At 44.5% G+C, this 16,873-nt stretch overlaps 3 protein-coding genes across 3 annotated transcripts in view; 2 read left to right on the top strand and 1 right to left on the bottom strand.

Annotated features, from left to right (window-relative positions):
- Positions 1 to 2,026: 2,026 nt before the first annotated feature.
- LOC139387188 (zinc finger protein Gfi-1-like) lies at positions 2,027 to 4,423 on the top strand. The gene is made up of 6 exons (XM_071133253.1): positions 2,027 to 2,138; positions 2,398 to 2,592; positions 2,843 to 3,237; positions 3,378 to 3,515; positions 3,642 to 3,807; positions 4,023 to 4,423. Exons 1-6 carry the CDS (start codon positions 2,027 to 2,029, stop codon positions 4,199 to 4,201), a joined length of 1,185 nt encoding a protein of 394 aa, XP_070989354.1. The 3' UTR covers positions 4,202 to 4,423.
- A 1,684-nt stretch (positions 4,424 to 6,107) lies between these two features.
- On the top strand, positions 6,108 to 8,239 carry LOC139387191 (zinc finger protein Gfi-1-like). Its single transcript, XM_071133258.1, has 6 exons — positions 6,108 to 6,219; positions 6,478 to 6,672; positions 6,879 to 7,273; positions 7,414 to 7,551; positions 7,679 to 7,844; positions 8,061 to 8,239. Exons 1-6 carry the CDS (start codon positions 6,108 to 6,110, stop codon positions 8,237 to 8,239), a joined length of 1,185 nt encoding a protein of 394 aa, XP_070989359.1.
- Positions 8,240 to 9,050: 811 nt separating this feature from the next.
- Positions 9,051 to 16,873, bottom strand: part of LOC139386592 (RNA polymerase II associated protein 2) — a 32,502-nt gene continuing 24,679 nt past the window's right edge. Inside the window, 10 exon segments of the mRNA XM_071132271.1 lie at positions 9,051 to 9,726; positions 10,957 to 11,025; positions 11,830 to 11,910; positions 12,150 to 12,235; positions 12,408 to 13,500; positions 13,772 to 13,807; positions 15,554 to 15,642; positions 15,755 to 15,820; positions 15,917 to 16,015; positions 16,287 to 16,401. Of these exon segments, the coding sequence (XP_070988372.1) occupies positions 9,543 to 9,726; positions 10,957 to 11,025; positions 11,830 to 11,910; positions 12,150 to 12,235; positions 12,408 to 13,500; positions 13,772 to 13,807; positions 15,554 to 15,642; positions 15,755 to 15,820; positions 15,917 to 16,015; positions 16,287 to 16,401 (1,918 nt within the window). The 3' untranslated portion in view covers positions 9,051 to 9,542.

Genomic DNA, 16,873 nt, shown 5'->3' with positions numbered 1-16,873 from the left:
CAGGATCCGCCAGAGCCGCCAGTCAGCCAGGATCCGCCAGAGCCGCCAGTCAGCCAGGATCCGCCAGAGCCGCCAGTCAGCCACGATCCGCCAGAGCCGCCAGTCAGCCACGATCCGCCAGAGCCGCCATTCAGCAAGGATCCGCCAGAGTCGTCAGCCAGTCCGGAGCTGCCCTTCAGTCCAGAGCTGCCCTTCAGTCCAGAGCTGCCCCTCAGACCAGAGCTGCCCCTCAGTCCGGAGCTGCCCCTCAGTCCGGAGCTGCCCCTCAGTCCGGAGCTGCCCCTCAGTCCAGTGGGGCCATTTAGCAGGGTCGCCGTGTTTAGGAGGCGGACAATGAGGTGGACAAAGACTATGATGGAGTGGGGTCCACGTCCAGCACCAGAGCCACCACCGCGGACAGATGCCCACCCAGACCCTCCCCTATAGGTTTAGGTTGTGCGGTTGGAGTCCGCACCTTGGGGGGGGGGGGGGGGGGGGTACTGTCACGTTCTGACCATAGTTCTTTTGTGTTTTGCTTGTTTTAGTGTTGGTCAGGCCGTGAGCTGGGTGGGCATTCTATGTTGTGTGTCTAGTTTGTCTATTTCTATGTTTGGCCTGATATGGTTCTCAATCAGAGGCAGGTGTTAGTCATTGTCTCTGATTGTGAACCATATTTAGGTAGCCTGTTTTGTGTTGGGTTTTGTGGGTGGTTGTTCCCTGTCTTTGTGTTTTATGCACCAGATAGGGCTGTTTCGGTTTTGCCATGTTCATTGTTTTGTAGTTTGTTCATGTTGTGTCTCTTATTAAAGAACCATGAACTTCAACCACGCTGCGTTTTGGTCCTCCTCTCCTTCCCAGGAAGAAACCCGTTACACTGTGGGAAATCTTAGTTGTAACTCAAATTGCCCTGTCAAAATAAATATAATAATCTAAGAGCGGTTAAGCAATTTACCTTTCTCAAGTTGTTCTACAGGTACAACCAACAACGTTATTTCATGGCCGAGAAATCGATATCACTTTGCTTTCAGGCAATCTTGAACACAAAATTCCTCGTAATGGTTTCATTTGAAGCGTTCTGATGTCTGAAATAGGCAAAATTACAACATCTCAGTTCACTCCGACATTTGTTTCATCAGGGAGATCCTACTGAAATCATATTTGGGCCTCACCATACATTGGCATTTGAATATTAAGAGCTTGAGAGGAAATTTAGTTATTGACGTAGCCTTTTTCTGTTCAATGTTCTCTACCTATATAATACTCTAAATACGCCAATTTAATGTTAAATAATACAAGATAAAAAAAATAGCTCACACTATTCAAACCAATGAGGTTTCGGGAACTTTAAAGTCAATCTCAGAGTCATCTTTTTGCAGACAGAACCTTATATTTCCAAACTTTCGATATGATACATTTGGACGAAGTTATTGGATCAATCTGGATGAATGAGCCAGCACCTTAACTGACGAAGGCTCTTGTAAGGGATACCTCATGTCCGCTGCTACATGGAGTGCGTCATTAACGGGATATCATCGCCGGTGAGCTCTGATTGGAGGAGGTACCACAGGATCCGTTTACATCGACATGAGCCTTGTTGCATGGGCCATGCGGAAGGGAGGGTTGGGGGCTTAAAAGTCACAAATAGTCTAAATATTCCACATTATAGCCTAGTCAAGGGAAAGTTCCAGTAAGTTTATACCCATTTTAACCCGTCAACCACGGTAAAATATAAACCAAATACGATCATGTCATCTGATTCTGAACTAACGCAAATGTCACCTGCCATTAAAGGAAATAACTATGTGTTCTCTAAATGATATTTTAGAAAATATAATAAATTGTGGTTTACAATCACAAACGGAGACCGTGGGGGGCAGTGGTCCCTTTGGCCACCTGCCTCACATGCTCACAAAACCTTGTAAACGCGCATGTGCCTTTTCAACCAATGGTGTTCAAATCTTTCTGGAGATAAAATAGGCGGTGTGGACGGAGAGGATGTCATCACAAGTGACCAGGGACCTTGAGAGTCACGCAGCGAATAGTAACCATGCCGAGGTCATTTTTGGTGAAGAGTAAACGGGCACATAGCTACCACCAACCCCGATACCTGGATGATGAGTACATACAACTGGATACTAATGTATCCCTTATATGCGCAGGTGCGTCCATTTATGATGTTGCAGTGCTTTGAATAAATGTCATGCGTAATTGTTATCCATGAGCCTTTACGCACACAAGGAATAATTAGCCTACGTTTGTTTAAAAAAAAACGTACCTGTAATGATACGTTTCTCATTTCGCTAAATTCGCGTGGAATCTATTATGTTTCACTTTAGAATTCACAACTACAATATAAATCTGAGACGGATATTATGAGCTTGAATTAAGTTCTAATCTTTGCTTTCTCTGAGACTGTAGAGCGCAAACCGCAGGTTGAGGGGAGCTGTGACGCGCAGGATGCTCATAACCATGGCAAGCGCTCCCCCGAGTCCTATCTAGTGCGCACGGCTGACCGGTTATCCACCTCCCCGCTGAGCCACGAGGGCAACGTGTGCGACCGCTTCCCGGACTATGACTACTACTGGCGCCCTCCATCTCCATCTGCATCACAAAGTCTGTATTTACAATTTGTTCTGATGTCTATCTTTGCTCTGTCCTTGGTCACCATTACGCATGTGCGCAATGCATCTCCAAACATGGTTATCTGAGAATGTCCCTCAGCTTTTAATATTTATCACTTTTCATTCTGCCCCAATGGGTTTTACCTGCATATTAAAAGGGTGTATTATTGAGTCATTATTGGCTATTTTTTGTAAACAGTATATGGAAACGTGACGACTCATATAGTCCAAATATTTTCCAGATTCGGAACCATGTTTCACTCCGTCAGTAGACAACGCTCAACCTTTCGCCATTCCATTCCGTCCTTATGCATGGACTACCTACTCTGGTTCCAAGCTCAGGCACCTTGTGCAGCGAACATACCAACAGAATCTCTCCACAACTCTGGAGCCTGACACACAGATGGGTATCGATGGATCCGAGGATGGTGCCTCCAACTCCCCCATTTACGCACAGCGGGGCCCGCACACAGGATTTTACCGGGACTTTGGGTCTACGGTGTTCCCTACCTATAAAATGTGGGACTCCGACCAATTATACTCGGACCTCAAGGTCTCTAAGATCAAGTCTGAATCCGATCTCATCTGTTCCCGTATAGAGCCAAGCAGATCGTACAAATGCATTAAGTGTTGCAAGGTAAGCCTATCCATACTCCTCCACCATAATGCATACTAAGGTAAATTGTTCGATTTGAATGAGATGGTTTCCACTAATAAACACATTCGGCATCAATATGGTAGGCTATTAACTATGATCGCTTTCATCTTCTCCAAAAGGTCTTCTCGACACCGCACGGGTTGGAAGTTCACGTCCGTCGGTCGCACAGCGGAGCACGACCCTTCACCTGTGGAATGTGTTGGAAAACATTTGGGCACGCAGTGAGCTTGGAACAACATAAAGCCGTTCACTCACAGGTAATTAGGGCTCAAATGCCTCCGTATTTGCTAAAAAAAAAACAACGTGAACGAAACCTAAATTGTAGATGGCAACAAGTCGCACTCACATATACTTGACTTTCTCACATTTTACCCGATTCTCAGGAGAGGAGCTTCGACTGCAAAATCTGTTGCAAAAGCTTCAAGCGATCGTCCACGCTGTCCACGCACCTGCTCATCCACTCGGACACGCGCCCCTACCCCTGTCAGTACTGTGGTAAGAGATTCCATCAGAAGTCGGACATGAAGAAACACACCTTCATCCATACAGGTGAGAGATTACGCTCCCACCACACGTTCATTATTTAAAAAAATGATATACACGGTTTTGTATTAGCCAATTATTCAAAAGTAGTCAACCAAACAAAAAGTAAGTTAAGATATTAAGTTTCTAAGTCAGACAATTACGAGAAGAATAACAGCACATCAATATGGAGTGCTCAAATGGACACTTTCATAATGAAACTTGTTTGTTTACATTATCAGGTGAGAAACCGCACAAGTGCCAGGTATGCGGGAAGGCCTTCAGTCAGAGCTCCAACCTCATCACGCACAGCCGCAAGCACACGGGCTATAAACCGTTCTGCTGCGACCTCTGCGTCAAGGGATTCCAACGGAAAGTGGATCTGAGGAGGCACAAAGACACACAACATGGATTTAAATGAAAAACCGCGAACAGCAAAAATTGTGCTGGAGGATTGAGAAGAAACTAGGCTAATATGGAAGTAAATATGTCAAATTTCAGAGGAAGGATTAACGAATTAATTTTAATAGTATATGCAATTATGTCAATTTCAAAATACATTTATGCAATACTAGTTTTGTTATAGGCCAAATTGTCTTTAACATTTTACACAACACAAAATACATGATTTAGAAGTGTTGGTTGTGATGCCCAACTAGGCATATTTATATTTGTGCTTAATCTTTTGTTTTTTTCCCTGGCAGAAGAAAACGATTAAATGCAATACTACTCAGCAATTTCATGCTTAGTAGGCTATTTTTGAAAATGTCACGTTCTGACCATATTTCTTTTGTGTTTTCCTTGTTTTAGTGTTGGTGAGCTGGGTGGGCATTCTATGTTGTTTGTCTATTTCTATGTTTGGCCTGATATGGTTCTCAATCAGGGGCAGGTGTTAGTTATTGTCTCTGATTGGGAACCATATTTAGGTAGCCTGTTTTGTGGGTGGTTGTTCCCTGTCTTTTATGCACCAGATAGGGCTGTTTCGGTTTTGCCATGTTTATTGTTTTGTAGTTTGTTCATGTTGTGTCTCTTATTAAAGAACCATGAACTTCAACCACGCTGCGTTTTGGTCCTCCTCTCCTTCCCAGGAAGAAACCCGTTACACTGTGGGAAATCTTAGTTGTAACTCAAATTGCCCTGTCAAAAGAAATATAATAATCTAAGAGCGGTTAAGCAATTTCGGCTGTTGGGTATCGAGCATATGTTCCAACTTTACCTTTCTCAAGTTGTTCTACAGGTACAACCAACAACGTTATTTCATGGCCGAGAAATCGATATCACTTTGGTTTCAGGCAATCTTGAACACGAAATTCCTCGCAATGGTTTCATTTGAAGCGTTCTGATGTCTGAAATAGGCAAAATGACAACATCTCAGTTCACTCCGACATTTGTTTCATCAGGGAGATCCTACTGAAATCATATTTGGGCCTTGCCATACATTGGCATTTGAATATTAAGAGCTTGAGAGGACATTTAGTTATTGACTTAGCCTTTTTCTGTTCAATGTTCTCTACCTATATAATACTCTAAATACGCCAATTTAATGTTAAGTTAAAAAATAATACAAGATTAAAAAAAATAGCACACACTATTCAAACCAATGAGGTTTCGGGAACTTTAAAGTCAATCTGAGTCATCTTTTTGCAGATAGAACCTTATATTTCCAAGCTTTCGATATGATACATTTGGACGAAGTTATTGGATCAATCTGGATGAATGAGCCAGCACGTTAACTGACGAAGGCTCTTGTAAGGGATACCTCATGTCCGAATCTACAGGCTGCTACATGGAGTGCGTCATTAACGGGATATCATCGCCGGTGAGCTCTGATTGGAGGAGGTACCACAGGATCCGTTTACATCGACATGAGCCTTGTTGCGTGGGCCATGATGAAGGGAGGGTTGGGGCTTAAAAGTCACAAATAGTCTAAATATTCCACATGATAGCCTAGTCAAGGGAAAGTTCCAGTAAGTTTATACCCATTTTAACCCGTCAACCACGGTAAAATATAAACCAAATACGATCATGTCATCTGATTCTGAACTAACGCAAATGTCACCTGCCATTAAAGGAAATAACTATGTGTTCTCTCAATGATATTTTAGAAAATATAATAAATTGTGGTTTACAATCACAAACGGAGACCGTGGGGGGCAGTGGTCCCTTTGGCCACCTGCCTCACATGCTCACAAAACCTTGTAAACGCGCATGTGCCTTTTCAACCAATGGTGTTCAAATCTTTCTGGAGATAAAATAGGCGGTGTGGACGGAGAGGATGTCATCACAAGTGACCAGGGACCTTGAGAGTCACGCAGCGAATAGTAACCATGCCGAGGTCATTTTTGGTGAAGAGTAAACGGGCACATAGCTACCACCAACCCCGATACCTGGATGATGATTACATAAAACTGGATACTAATGTATCCCTTATATGCGCAGGTGCGTCCATTTATGATGTTGCAGTGCTTTGAATAAATGTCATGCGTAATTGTTATCCATGAGCCTTTACGCACACAAGGAATAATTAGCCTACGTTTGTTTAAAAAAAAAACGTACCTGTAATGATACGTTTCTCATTTCGCTAAATTCGCGTGGAATCTATTATGTTTCACTTTAGAATTCACAACTACAATAAATCTGAGACGGATATTATGAGCTTGAATTAAGTGCTAATCTTTGCTTTCTCTGAGACTGTAGAGCGCAAACCGCAGGTTGAGGGGAGCTGTGACGCGCAGGATGCTCATAACCATGGCAAGCGCTCCCCCGAGTCCTATCTAGTGCGCACGGCTGACCGGTTATCCACCTCCCCGCTGAGCCACGAGGGCAACGTGTGCGACCGCTTCCCGGACTATGACTACTACTGGCGCCCTCCATCTCCATCTGCATCACAAGGTCTGTATTTACAGTTTGTTGCGCAATGCATCTCCAAACATGGTTATCTGAGAATGTCCCTCAGCTTTTAATATTTATCACTTTTCATCCTGCCCCATGGGGTTTTACCTGCATATTAAAAGGGTGTATTATTGAGTCATTATTGGCTATTTTTTGTAAACAGTATATGGAAACGTGACGACTCATATAGTCCAAATATTTTCCAGATTCGGAACCATGTTTCACTCCGTCAGTAGACAACGCTCAACCTTTCGCCATTCCATTCCGTCCTTATGCATGGACTACCTACTCTGGTTCCAAGCTCAGGCACCTTGTGCAGCGAACATACCAACAGAATCTCTCCACAACTCTGGAGCCTGACACACAGATGGGTATCGATGGATCCGAGGATGGTGCCTCCAACTCCCCCATTTACGCACAGCGGGGCCCGCACACAGGATTTTACCGGGACTTTGGGTCTACGGTGTTCCCTACCTATAAAATGTGGGACTCCGACCAATTATACTCGGACCTCAAGGTCTCTAAGATCAAGTCTGAATCCGATCTCATCTGTTCCCGTATAGAGCCAAGCAGATCGTACAAATGCATTAAGTGTTGCAAGGTAAGCCTATCCATACTCCTCCACCATAATGCATACTAAGGTAAATTGTTCGATTTGAATGAGATGGTTTCCACTAATAAACACATTCGGCATCAATATGGTAGGCTATTAACTATGATCGCTTTCATCTTCTCCAAAAGGTCTTCTCGACACCGCACGGGTTGGAAGTTCACGTCCGTCGGTCGCACAGCGGAGCACGACCCTTCACCTGTGGAATGTGTTGGAAAACATTTGGGCACGCAGTGAGCTTGGAACAACATAAAGCCGTTCACTCACACGTAATTAGGGCTCAAATGCCTCCGTATTTGCTAAAAAAAAAAACAACGTGAACGAAACCTAAATTGTAGATGGCAACAAGTCGCACTCACATATACTTGACTTTCTCACATTTTACCCGATTCTCAGGAGAGGAGCTTCGACTGCAAAATCTGTTGCAAAAGCTTCAAGCGATCGTCCACGCTGTCCACGCACCTGCTCATCCACTCGGACACGCGCCCCTACCCCTGTCAGTACTGCGGTAAGAGATTCCATCAGAAGTCGGACATGAAGAAACACACCTTCATCCATACAGGTGAGAGATTACGCTCCCACCACACGTTCATTATTAAAAAAAAATGATATACACGGTTTTGTATTAGCCAATTATTCAAAAGTGGTCAACCAAACAAAAAGTAAGTTAAGATATTAAGTTTCTAAGTCAGACAATTACGAGAAGAATAACAGCACATCAATATGGAGAGCTCAAATGGACACTTGCATAATGAAACTTGTTTGTTTACATTATCAGGTGAGAAACCGCACAAGTGCCAGGTATGCGGGAAGGCCTTCAGTCAGAGCTCCAACCTCATCACGCACAGCCGCAAGCACACGGGCTATAAACCGTTCTGCTGCGACCTCTGCGTCAAGGGATTCCAACGGAAAGTGGATCTGAGGAGGCACAAAGACACACAACATGGATTTAAATGAAAAACCGCGAACAGCAAAAATTGTGCTGGAGGATTGAGAAGAAACCAGGCTAATATGGAAGTAAATGTCAAATTTCAGAGGAATGATTAACGAATACATTTTAATAGTATGTGCAATTATGTCAATTTCAAAATACATTTATGCAATACTAGTATTGTTATAGGCCAAATTGTCTTTAACATTTTACACAACACAAAATACATGATTTAGAAGTGTTGGTTGTGATGCCCAACTAGGCATATTTATATTTGTGCTTAATCTTTTGTTTTTTTCCCTGGCAGAAGAAAACGATTAAATGCAATACTACTCAGCAATTTCATGCTTAGTAGGCTATTTGTGAAAATGTCATATTAATCAATGCCCATTCTATTCCAGCTTAAATTATAACACTGTCACACTATTTTTAATGGCCCCTTATCTTTTGTAAAACATAAAGGCTTAAGTTCTAAAGTGCAGGATTCTAAACCAAACATGCTAAAATATATTCTTAATGAATAGTAGGCCTGTCAGTGAGTTGAATGAAGGTGGTGCAGTGGAATTGTCAATTGTTTAAACACATTCTTGAAATGAGCAAGGGGAAAAAAAATGAATATACTCACACCAACAAAATGAAAATTTTTACTCAAGGCCTACAAGCAAAATGCTTCAGAACTACTAGGCTTTATCTGTATGATCCTAAAATGTTTGAATCAAATACAATTATTCACGTTCATTTCCCATTCGTGTGCGCTACCTGGTCCAAACCAAATATTATCAGACACATGCTTTAACACACTTGGAACAAATGACATTTACACTGCCGTTAAGGAAGTTGGGAGAAACAGCATCACTTTTATTGCACCATCCTCTTACAGTTAGGCAACATAGTCGACAACACATGACGTTTTTAGACAGTAAAACCTGAGTGATTTTATTTGGTTGTATAGAGGCACAGGGTTAAACATTGGAGGCTTGTAAACTTTAAAGATTTGATTTAGACATTTACAGCATCAGATTCACTGTATCAAAAGATTCACTCAACTATGCACTAGTGTACGAATTTATGTTTGAAAACAAGCCTTGTCAGTGATACGGTATGCCTACACGGTCTTCATTTTAGGGAACTACAACATCAAGCACTGTACATTGCCCGAGAGAAGACAAGTCATTATTTGACTCTTAATTTTCAATAACAGAACACAATCAACCAACAAATAGAAAACCGAAAAAGCAACCAAAATAAATAAAAAGGATAACCGGACTGACTCCTCTTCCCCCACAGTTCTTATAATAGGGGACAATGTTGTCCAGAAGAAGAAGACTTTCATTGATTTGTCTGTCGTTTCTCTGTGTGCTCGTGTGGACAGAGCTCTGCGGTTCTGAGTAGCTGGACCAGGCTCTGCAGGTCCCGGTCCAGCAGTGGGAGCTCCTGCATCAGAGTAGAGAGGTAATCGACTGAGGCCGGCCTCTCCAGGGCCTCCCGCACCACTGGGGATACCTCTGATAACCTGCAAAACAAACAACACGGTCAGGGAAAAAAAACGAAGGCCTCTGTAGTAAAGAAGTAATAAGTACAAGAATTCTAGATGGCAGTAACGGCTAACTTGACCATTTTCAGAAATCTCATCAACAGCGAAATGCACGTTTTTCAAAGTTTAAGGGCACATTGACCAGAATTTGGGAGCGACTGGAAATCCACCGCATTGCCTTGTGAACAGGTATAATGCTTTACGGTGAGCTTATAGCGCAACGCAAGATGTGTTCATAAGAGTCTCTCTCGTAGGCGTCTTATTACGACCGCGTCTGAATGCTCAGGGCTAAGTAACAGAGATTGTGAGTCAGTCGAAACCAAACTGCGCCTGAGAGCAGCGCCACTTTCAAATCGTTGTGAGAGCCGTCAGTTTCGTCAGCATCTTACTCGATAGAGTGTGTTGCTTTACTAGTCAGCGACTACAGGACTGGATCAAGACCACTTTAGTAGATCAGGTAATATTAGATCGAGACGGCATATAAATCGAGACCTCTATAAAATCAAGGCTATAAAATCTCTCATCTCTGGGGGGGTGCACACAGTGGGTCTGCTAGGGATGGGGTGGAATGTTTCCCAGGGCTGGGGGGGGGGGGGGGGGGGGGGAATCAGGTGGATGAGGTAAGGCAGAGAGGTGTCTGTGTGTACACAAACGGGAGCAGCATGGAACTGTCCCAAACAGCGCCTGCTAACGCCCTGCCCGGGGAAGTGGCGCACACACACACACACACGCCATCTGGCACAGGGCACACAACGCAAGGGAACGCAAACACTGTAGATTGGAGATGCCACACACACAAACCATATACTGTATACCGTACTGTGTGTGTGTAAATATCAAAGACCACCATAAACATGCAGGCGCACACACGTAAACCTTTGCATTGCTGCATCTATGAGGGCCTGTGTATGCGTTTTTCAGAATAATGTACACATTCTCTGCATATGTTGATAAATGAAATCATACTTTTTAACAGGTTGACTTCCAGTTTGTTTGCGATCTATCAAAGAGGACATCCAAAATAACACACACACACACTTCTCTGCAGTGCACCCTGGGCACACACACACAGAGATAAATCCCTCTAGGTAGAGTTTGTTGAGAGGGTGTTCCTCCAGGGATTTCTCTCTCCCTCCCTGGTTTCCTCTGTACTGATCCTAGGCTCTCCAGCTGTTCCTGCAACAGGACAAACACGGAAGAAGCACTTACAAATGGAGGAGCACCACTGCAATCAGGGTCCACTCTGGGCCTTTGTGGATGATGTTGGTGTTTGTAAACCTGCCATGGAAATAAAAGAGACAATATAGTAAAATAAATAATCTATAAAACAGCACAGGTTTTGAGAAGCTGAAAGAAATGAGTACTGCCATTAGGCCTGACAACACTATGATTCTCCATTAAATAAAATAAAAACAAAGTCGAGAAATATCTGGCCTTTCCTTCAACTTGGCAGTCCAAATCACCAGTCCAACCATATGTCAGAGACAAAATCATACAGACAAAACAATTATAGTTGTTCGATATGACAGTTTGTTGTTGGAGCTCAGGGGGCCTGCAGGACTCAGGAGCTAGTGGTGAATTCCTGGAAACAGGCATCTCACTAAAGGTGTGACAAGTGGTATGCTATTCAAAAAGACAAAAACCTCTGAGCTAGAGGAAGTCAATAGCACTCGGCCAATCACTGCTTCCTGTTGACTGCAACTAAAAATCAGCCAATCCGACCCTAGTTAGTGCCCACGACAGGAACGGAGTTCATTTCTGGCCCGTTTGGAGCTCCCCAGAAAGTCCACGCAGTTCGTGGAAGCCTTGATACCACATAACTTCTCCATAAATACCATACTTACAGTGTCTCATAGTAGGAGTGCTGATCTAGGAACAGCCCCCCCCCCCCCTCCACCTGTCACATCATCTTATTCATTATGATCTAAAAGAGCAAAACTGATCCTAGATCAGCACTTCTACTTTGTTACGGTTTATGAATACATGCCCAGGTAAAATACTGACTGTACAACGTTCCAGTCTCCCAGACGCAGTCTGGGGACGTTGTAGAAGGTGTGTTAAAAAGGTCACACTGGCGCTGACCTGAAGGTTCTGACCAGCCTGTTGAGGTCACTGGAGACGTCAGTCATGGTGAGACGCAGAGGACCCACGATGTCTCTCAGGCTTCGGACCGCAAAGAGAAACAGACAGAACAACTTTGTTTACTTTCTTCATATGAGAAGACGCTAAGTTAAATTCGGCAAGTTTAAAGACTGAGCCAGTCCTCTTCAATGCTTCTGTAATATTGCTGTTTGTCAATTGTCAGCACATCGGGTGACCATATATTCATCGCAGAAACCCAGTTCTTTGCACTTTGAAAACCGTTGCAGTGTTTTTACACACACAAACACACACACACACACCCTTTAGTGAGCTTCTCCACTGTAATCCGTTTCTGGATGAGGTGCTGGGCATGGGAGTCAACCAACGGGAGTGCCCCACCCTGGTTCTGGAGAGGACAGGAATACAATGAGTGAGTGAGACAGACAGACACACAGAGACAGGGAGAGAGACAGGGCAACAGACAGGAGATAGTTTCATGTCACATCTCTCCAATGCTTATACAGAGTGCCCCCATCTGGACACTGGCAGTTGCTACAATACACTCCTGCCCCACTCACCTCTGAGTCTCCGCCTCTGGCATGTTGTTTCCCTGACACCCGCTGGACTTCCTTCGTCCCTTCGTAGAACTCCCTCACCCTCAGCCCCATCTCCTCTGTCTCCCTGCGTAGGGTGTCGTAGTCTGGGGCCGGGGCCAAGGGCCTTCCTGGACCCCCTTGGGAGTCAGTCTCACGTCCCTCCCCACCATCCTTCACAATGTCCTCCAAGTCATCTTCATCTAGCTCCTCTTCCTCCTCCTTCTTTGTTTCTATCAGTGTTTTACTAAAGTGGTCTGGGCCATATAGGAACTTCATAGTCTCCTCAGTCATCCATTCAGTGAAGGTCCTCCTTAGGCCTTCTAGAAGGTTCAGCCGGACCGAGACAGGTTTAGTCCCGGCTTCGTGGCCCTTGAGGAGCCCCCGGAGCCCCTGGGCTCCCCTTCTGCTCATGCCCACCTGGGTGATGTTGATGCCAGGCTGGGTGGGCTGTGCTGGGTCCCCCTGTGGACTGGGGTTTGGAGCTGGTGCTTGATTCTGTACACTGTAGGCTGTTAGTGCAGAAGACGTAGCTGTGGCTGGGTCTCGATCCTGTATTGTAACTTGGCTCAATAGCTCTGTAGCTTCCTCCATAGACTGGCCCTCTGGCGACCCTCTCTCTCCCAGGAAAGATTGCTGCTCACTCTGGTGGTTCGTATCTGTGGTGTGCTGTTGGCGTCCATCTGTCCCATTGCTTGGCTTCCTTTGTGCTTTCTGTGATTCTTCTGTATTCTCCTCCTTGTCTTCCGCCTCATTTGTTTGCATTTGCTTGGGCACCGTTGTGTCCTTCCCTCCCGACCTTCTCTCCCCGTCTTTCCCCTCTCCAGGTTCCCTACCCTCCCCTTCGGCGGTGCGCTTGGGCAGATCGCCCCAGTGCACCCTGGGTCCCCGTCGCTGGGAGACCACGCTTGAGACAAAGTCGTGTTCTGCGTCGCTGTCGTCGCTGTGGCCGGCTGTAGGGGAGCGCCTGGGGTCCTCTGGGGCCTCGGGGGACACGGAGTCCAAGGGAAGGGGGTTCTCCACATCATCCTCTCTGAGACGCCTCTCAGCCAGCCTCACCTCCTCTCCGGTGCTACCGCTAAACAGAGGGGGAGGGAATCCGGGGGAAGTCAGTCAGTCAAGCAAATCACTCAATCGATATATCAATGGTTCCGTAGTTAAAAAAAAAATTATGTTCACAGTCTGCGAATTACTGCATTTTTATGCACTAAATGATTGAGGAATGGATTTGATAAATAGATCGATACCTATCCATCCATCCAAACCTTCTAAATCAGTTGAATGACAGCTCCACATCGTATCAATTCATCCAGACTGAATGACATTGTGGGAAAAAGTTGTGTACTTACCCATCTCCTTTCTTCATTAATTTCACATCTGGGGGGCTGAAAATGACGAGAGGAGTTAACATTTAGGTCAAATTTGGACCTAAAGAAAAATGGCTGCCTACCTCAGCATATATACAGTGCCTTGCGAAAGTATTCGGCCCCCTTGAACTTTGCGACCTTTTGCCACATTTCAGGCTTCAAACATAAAGATATAAAACTGTATTTTTTTGTGAAGAATCAACAACAAGTGGGACACAATCATGAAGTGGAACGACATTTATTGGATATTTCAAACTTTTTTAACAAATCAAAAACTGAAAAATTGGGTGTGCAAAATTATTCAGCCCCCTTAAGTTAATACTTTGTAGCGCCACCTTTTGCTGCGATTACAGCTGTAAGTCGCTTGGGGTATGTCTATCAGTTTTGCACATCGAGAGACTGAAAATTTTTCCCATTCCTCCTTGCAAAACAGCTCGAGCTCAGTGAGGTTGGATGGAGAGCATTTGTGAACAGCAGTTTTCAGTTCTTTCCACAGATTCTCGATTGGATTCAGGTCTGGACTTTGACTTGGCCATTCTAACACCTGGATATGTTTATTTTTGAACCATTCCATTGTAGATTTTGCTTTATGTTTTGGATCATTGTCTTGTTGGAAGAGAAATCTCCGTCCCAGTCTCAGGTCTTTTGCAGACTCCATCAGGTTTTCTTCCAGAATGGTCCTGTATTTGGCTCCATCCATCTTCCCATCAATTTTAACCATCTTCCCTGTCCCTGCTGAAGAAAAGCAGGCCCAAACCATGATGCTGCCACCACCATGTTTGACAGTGGGGATGGTGTGTTCAGCTGTGTTGCTTTTACGCCAAACATACGTTTTGCATTGTTGCCAAAAAGTTCAATTTTGGTTTCATCTGACCAGAGCACCTTCTTCCACATGTTTGGTGTGTCTCCCAGGTGGCTTGTGGCAAACTTTAAACAACACTTTTTATGGATATCTTTAAGAAATGGCTTTCTTCTTGCCACTCTTCCATAAAGGCCAGATTTGTGCAATATACGACTGATTGTTGTCCTATGGACAGAGTCTCCCACCTCAGCTGTAGATCTCTGCAGTTCATCCAGAGTGATCATGGGCCTCTTGGCTGCATCTCTGATCAGTCTTCTCCTTGTATGAGCTGAAAGTTTAGAGGGACGGCCAGGTCTTGGAAGATTTGCAGTGGTCTGATTCTCCTTCCATTTCAATATTATCGCTTGCACAGTGCTCCTTGGGATGTTTAAAGCTTGGGAAATCCTTTTGTATCCAAATCTGGCTTTAAACTTCTTCACAACAGTATCTCAGACCTGCCTGGTGTGTTCCTTGTTCTTCATGATGCTCTCTGCGCTTTTAACAGACCTCTGAGACTATCACAGTGCATGTGCATTTATACGGAGACTTGATTACACACAGGTGGATTGTATTTATCATCATTAGTCATTTAGGTCAACATTGGATCATTCAGGGATCCTCACTGAACTTCTGGAGGGAGTTTGCTGCACTGAAAGTAAAGGGGCTGAATAATTTTGCACGCCCAATTTTTCAGTTTTTGATTTGTTAAAAAAGTTTGAAATATCCAATAAATGTCGTTCCACTTCATGATTGTGTCCCACTTGTTGTTGATTCTTCACAAAAAATACAGTTTTATATCTTTATGTTTGAAGCCTGAAATGTGGCAAAAGGTCGCAAAGTTCAAGGGGGCCGAATACTTTTGCAAGGCACTGTATATATATATATATATATATCAGTGCTGAAGTAAAACAGTGCAGGCTTACCTCTCGTGCTGCCTCAGCCACAGAGGGCTCTTTGATATCTGCAGCTCAAAGGACTTGGAGGCTTTGTAGCAGAAGTTACTGCAGAAGCTCTGGGTCAGAGGGGGAAAGGGCCGCGTTTCGGTCTTACGTCAGTCACGTTCTTTCGCAGTGCTGGGCACAACACAGCAAAGTATCTGACTCTGTGTCTGACTGAGCACTTACCTTGCGTTCCGTGATGTCATAGACTTTATTGGTTTTGGTGGAAATTTTGAACTGTTGAGTGGAGACCTAGTAAAAAAAACAAAACAATTATACCTTTTGACCAATCATGAACTGGAAGGCAAGTAAAAAGGTAAAGCCCTTTAGAAATACACAAATCCTTACCTTGCCCAGTTTGTTTGAACAGACAGGATAACCGCACAGCTTCACAATGGACCTCTCCTCAACTGTGTCTTTGTAATTGGCAGCAGTGATCAACCTTGCCTGCAAATCAGACATTGAAAGGAACATCATGAACACATGGCAGATGCCCCACACCACCTCAAAATAACAATGCCGTGCTCCTCCACCAACTGATATCTATGGACAGTGACTGAATCTTTTCACGAGGTCACAGATCCTCTTCTAATTTACAAGACTGGAACCGCTCCAACTCTGCGTGCTTCATTCATTCGCGGTCACCGTCTTACCCACGGCTCGCCCTGCAGCATTGACCATAGGAGGTAGACAGCGTATTGACCTCCATGGTACTCACACAGTCAACCAGGAAGTCGTCTGCTACGCTGTCCTCCAAGAGACGCTCCACCACCTGCAGAGCCCTCTTCTCCAGATCCAGCTTCTCTCTCAGGGTCTCCCTCACTGCCTCTCTCCTGGGGTTAGGGAGACAGGGGTTCTACGCGGTCAGCGCCACAGTCAGAGAGACGCATTGGGGGGGGGGGGGGGGTATGACCATATCAGAGACAAACACTGCTCACAAATGGGAGTCTAGCAACACTGGTAATGGTATTCAACCCCCAAAAATATGAAGACAACAGCAACCTTCATATGTTTGGGAACCACTGTCACATTGGCCTGAAATCCAGACCTGTTTTGCGCTAACATTCCACTCCTTGTACTCGTGTCATATTGACAAATTGCTTGGCATGACAAGGCGTGGTTTGTTCAGTGTCTTCATAAAGTACTCACACGCCCCCCCCCCCATGTTTTGTTGTGTTACAGCCTAAACGTAAAATAAGTACAATTGTGATTGTGTCCTGTCAAAGTGAAAATATGTTTTTAGAAATGTTTACAAATTAAAAGATGAAAATGTCTTGAGTCAATAAGTATTCCACCCCTTTGTTA

Source organism: Oncorhynchus clarkii, chromosome 28 (assembly GCF_045791955.1).
Source record: "Oncorhynchus clarkii lewisi isolate Uvic-CL-2024 chromosome 28, UVic_Ocla_1.0, whole genome shotgun sequence".
Taxonomy (NCBI): domain Eukaryota; kingdom Metazoa; phylum Chordata; class Actinopteri; order Salmoniformes; family Salmonidae; genus Oncorhynchus; species Oncorhynchus clarkii.
The sequence above is the reverse complement of the archived record's forward strand: the minus strand, read 5'-3'. Positions and strand labels throughout refer to the sequence as shown.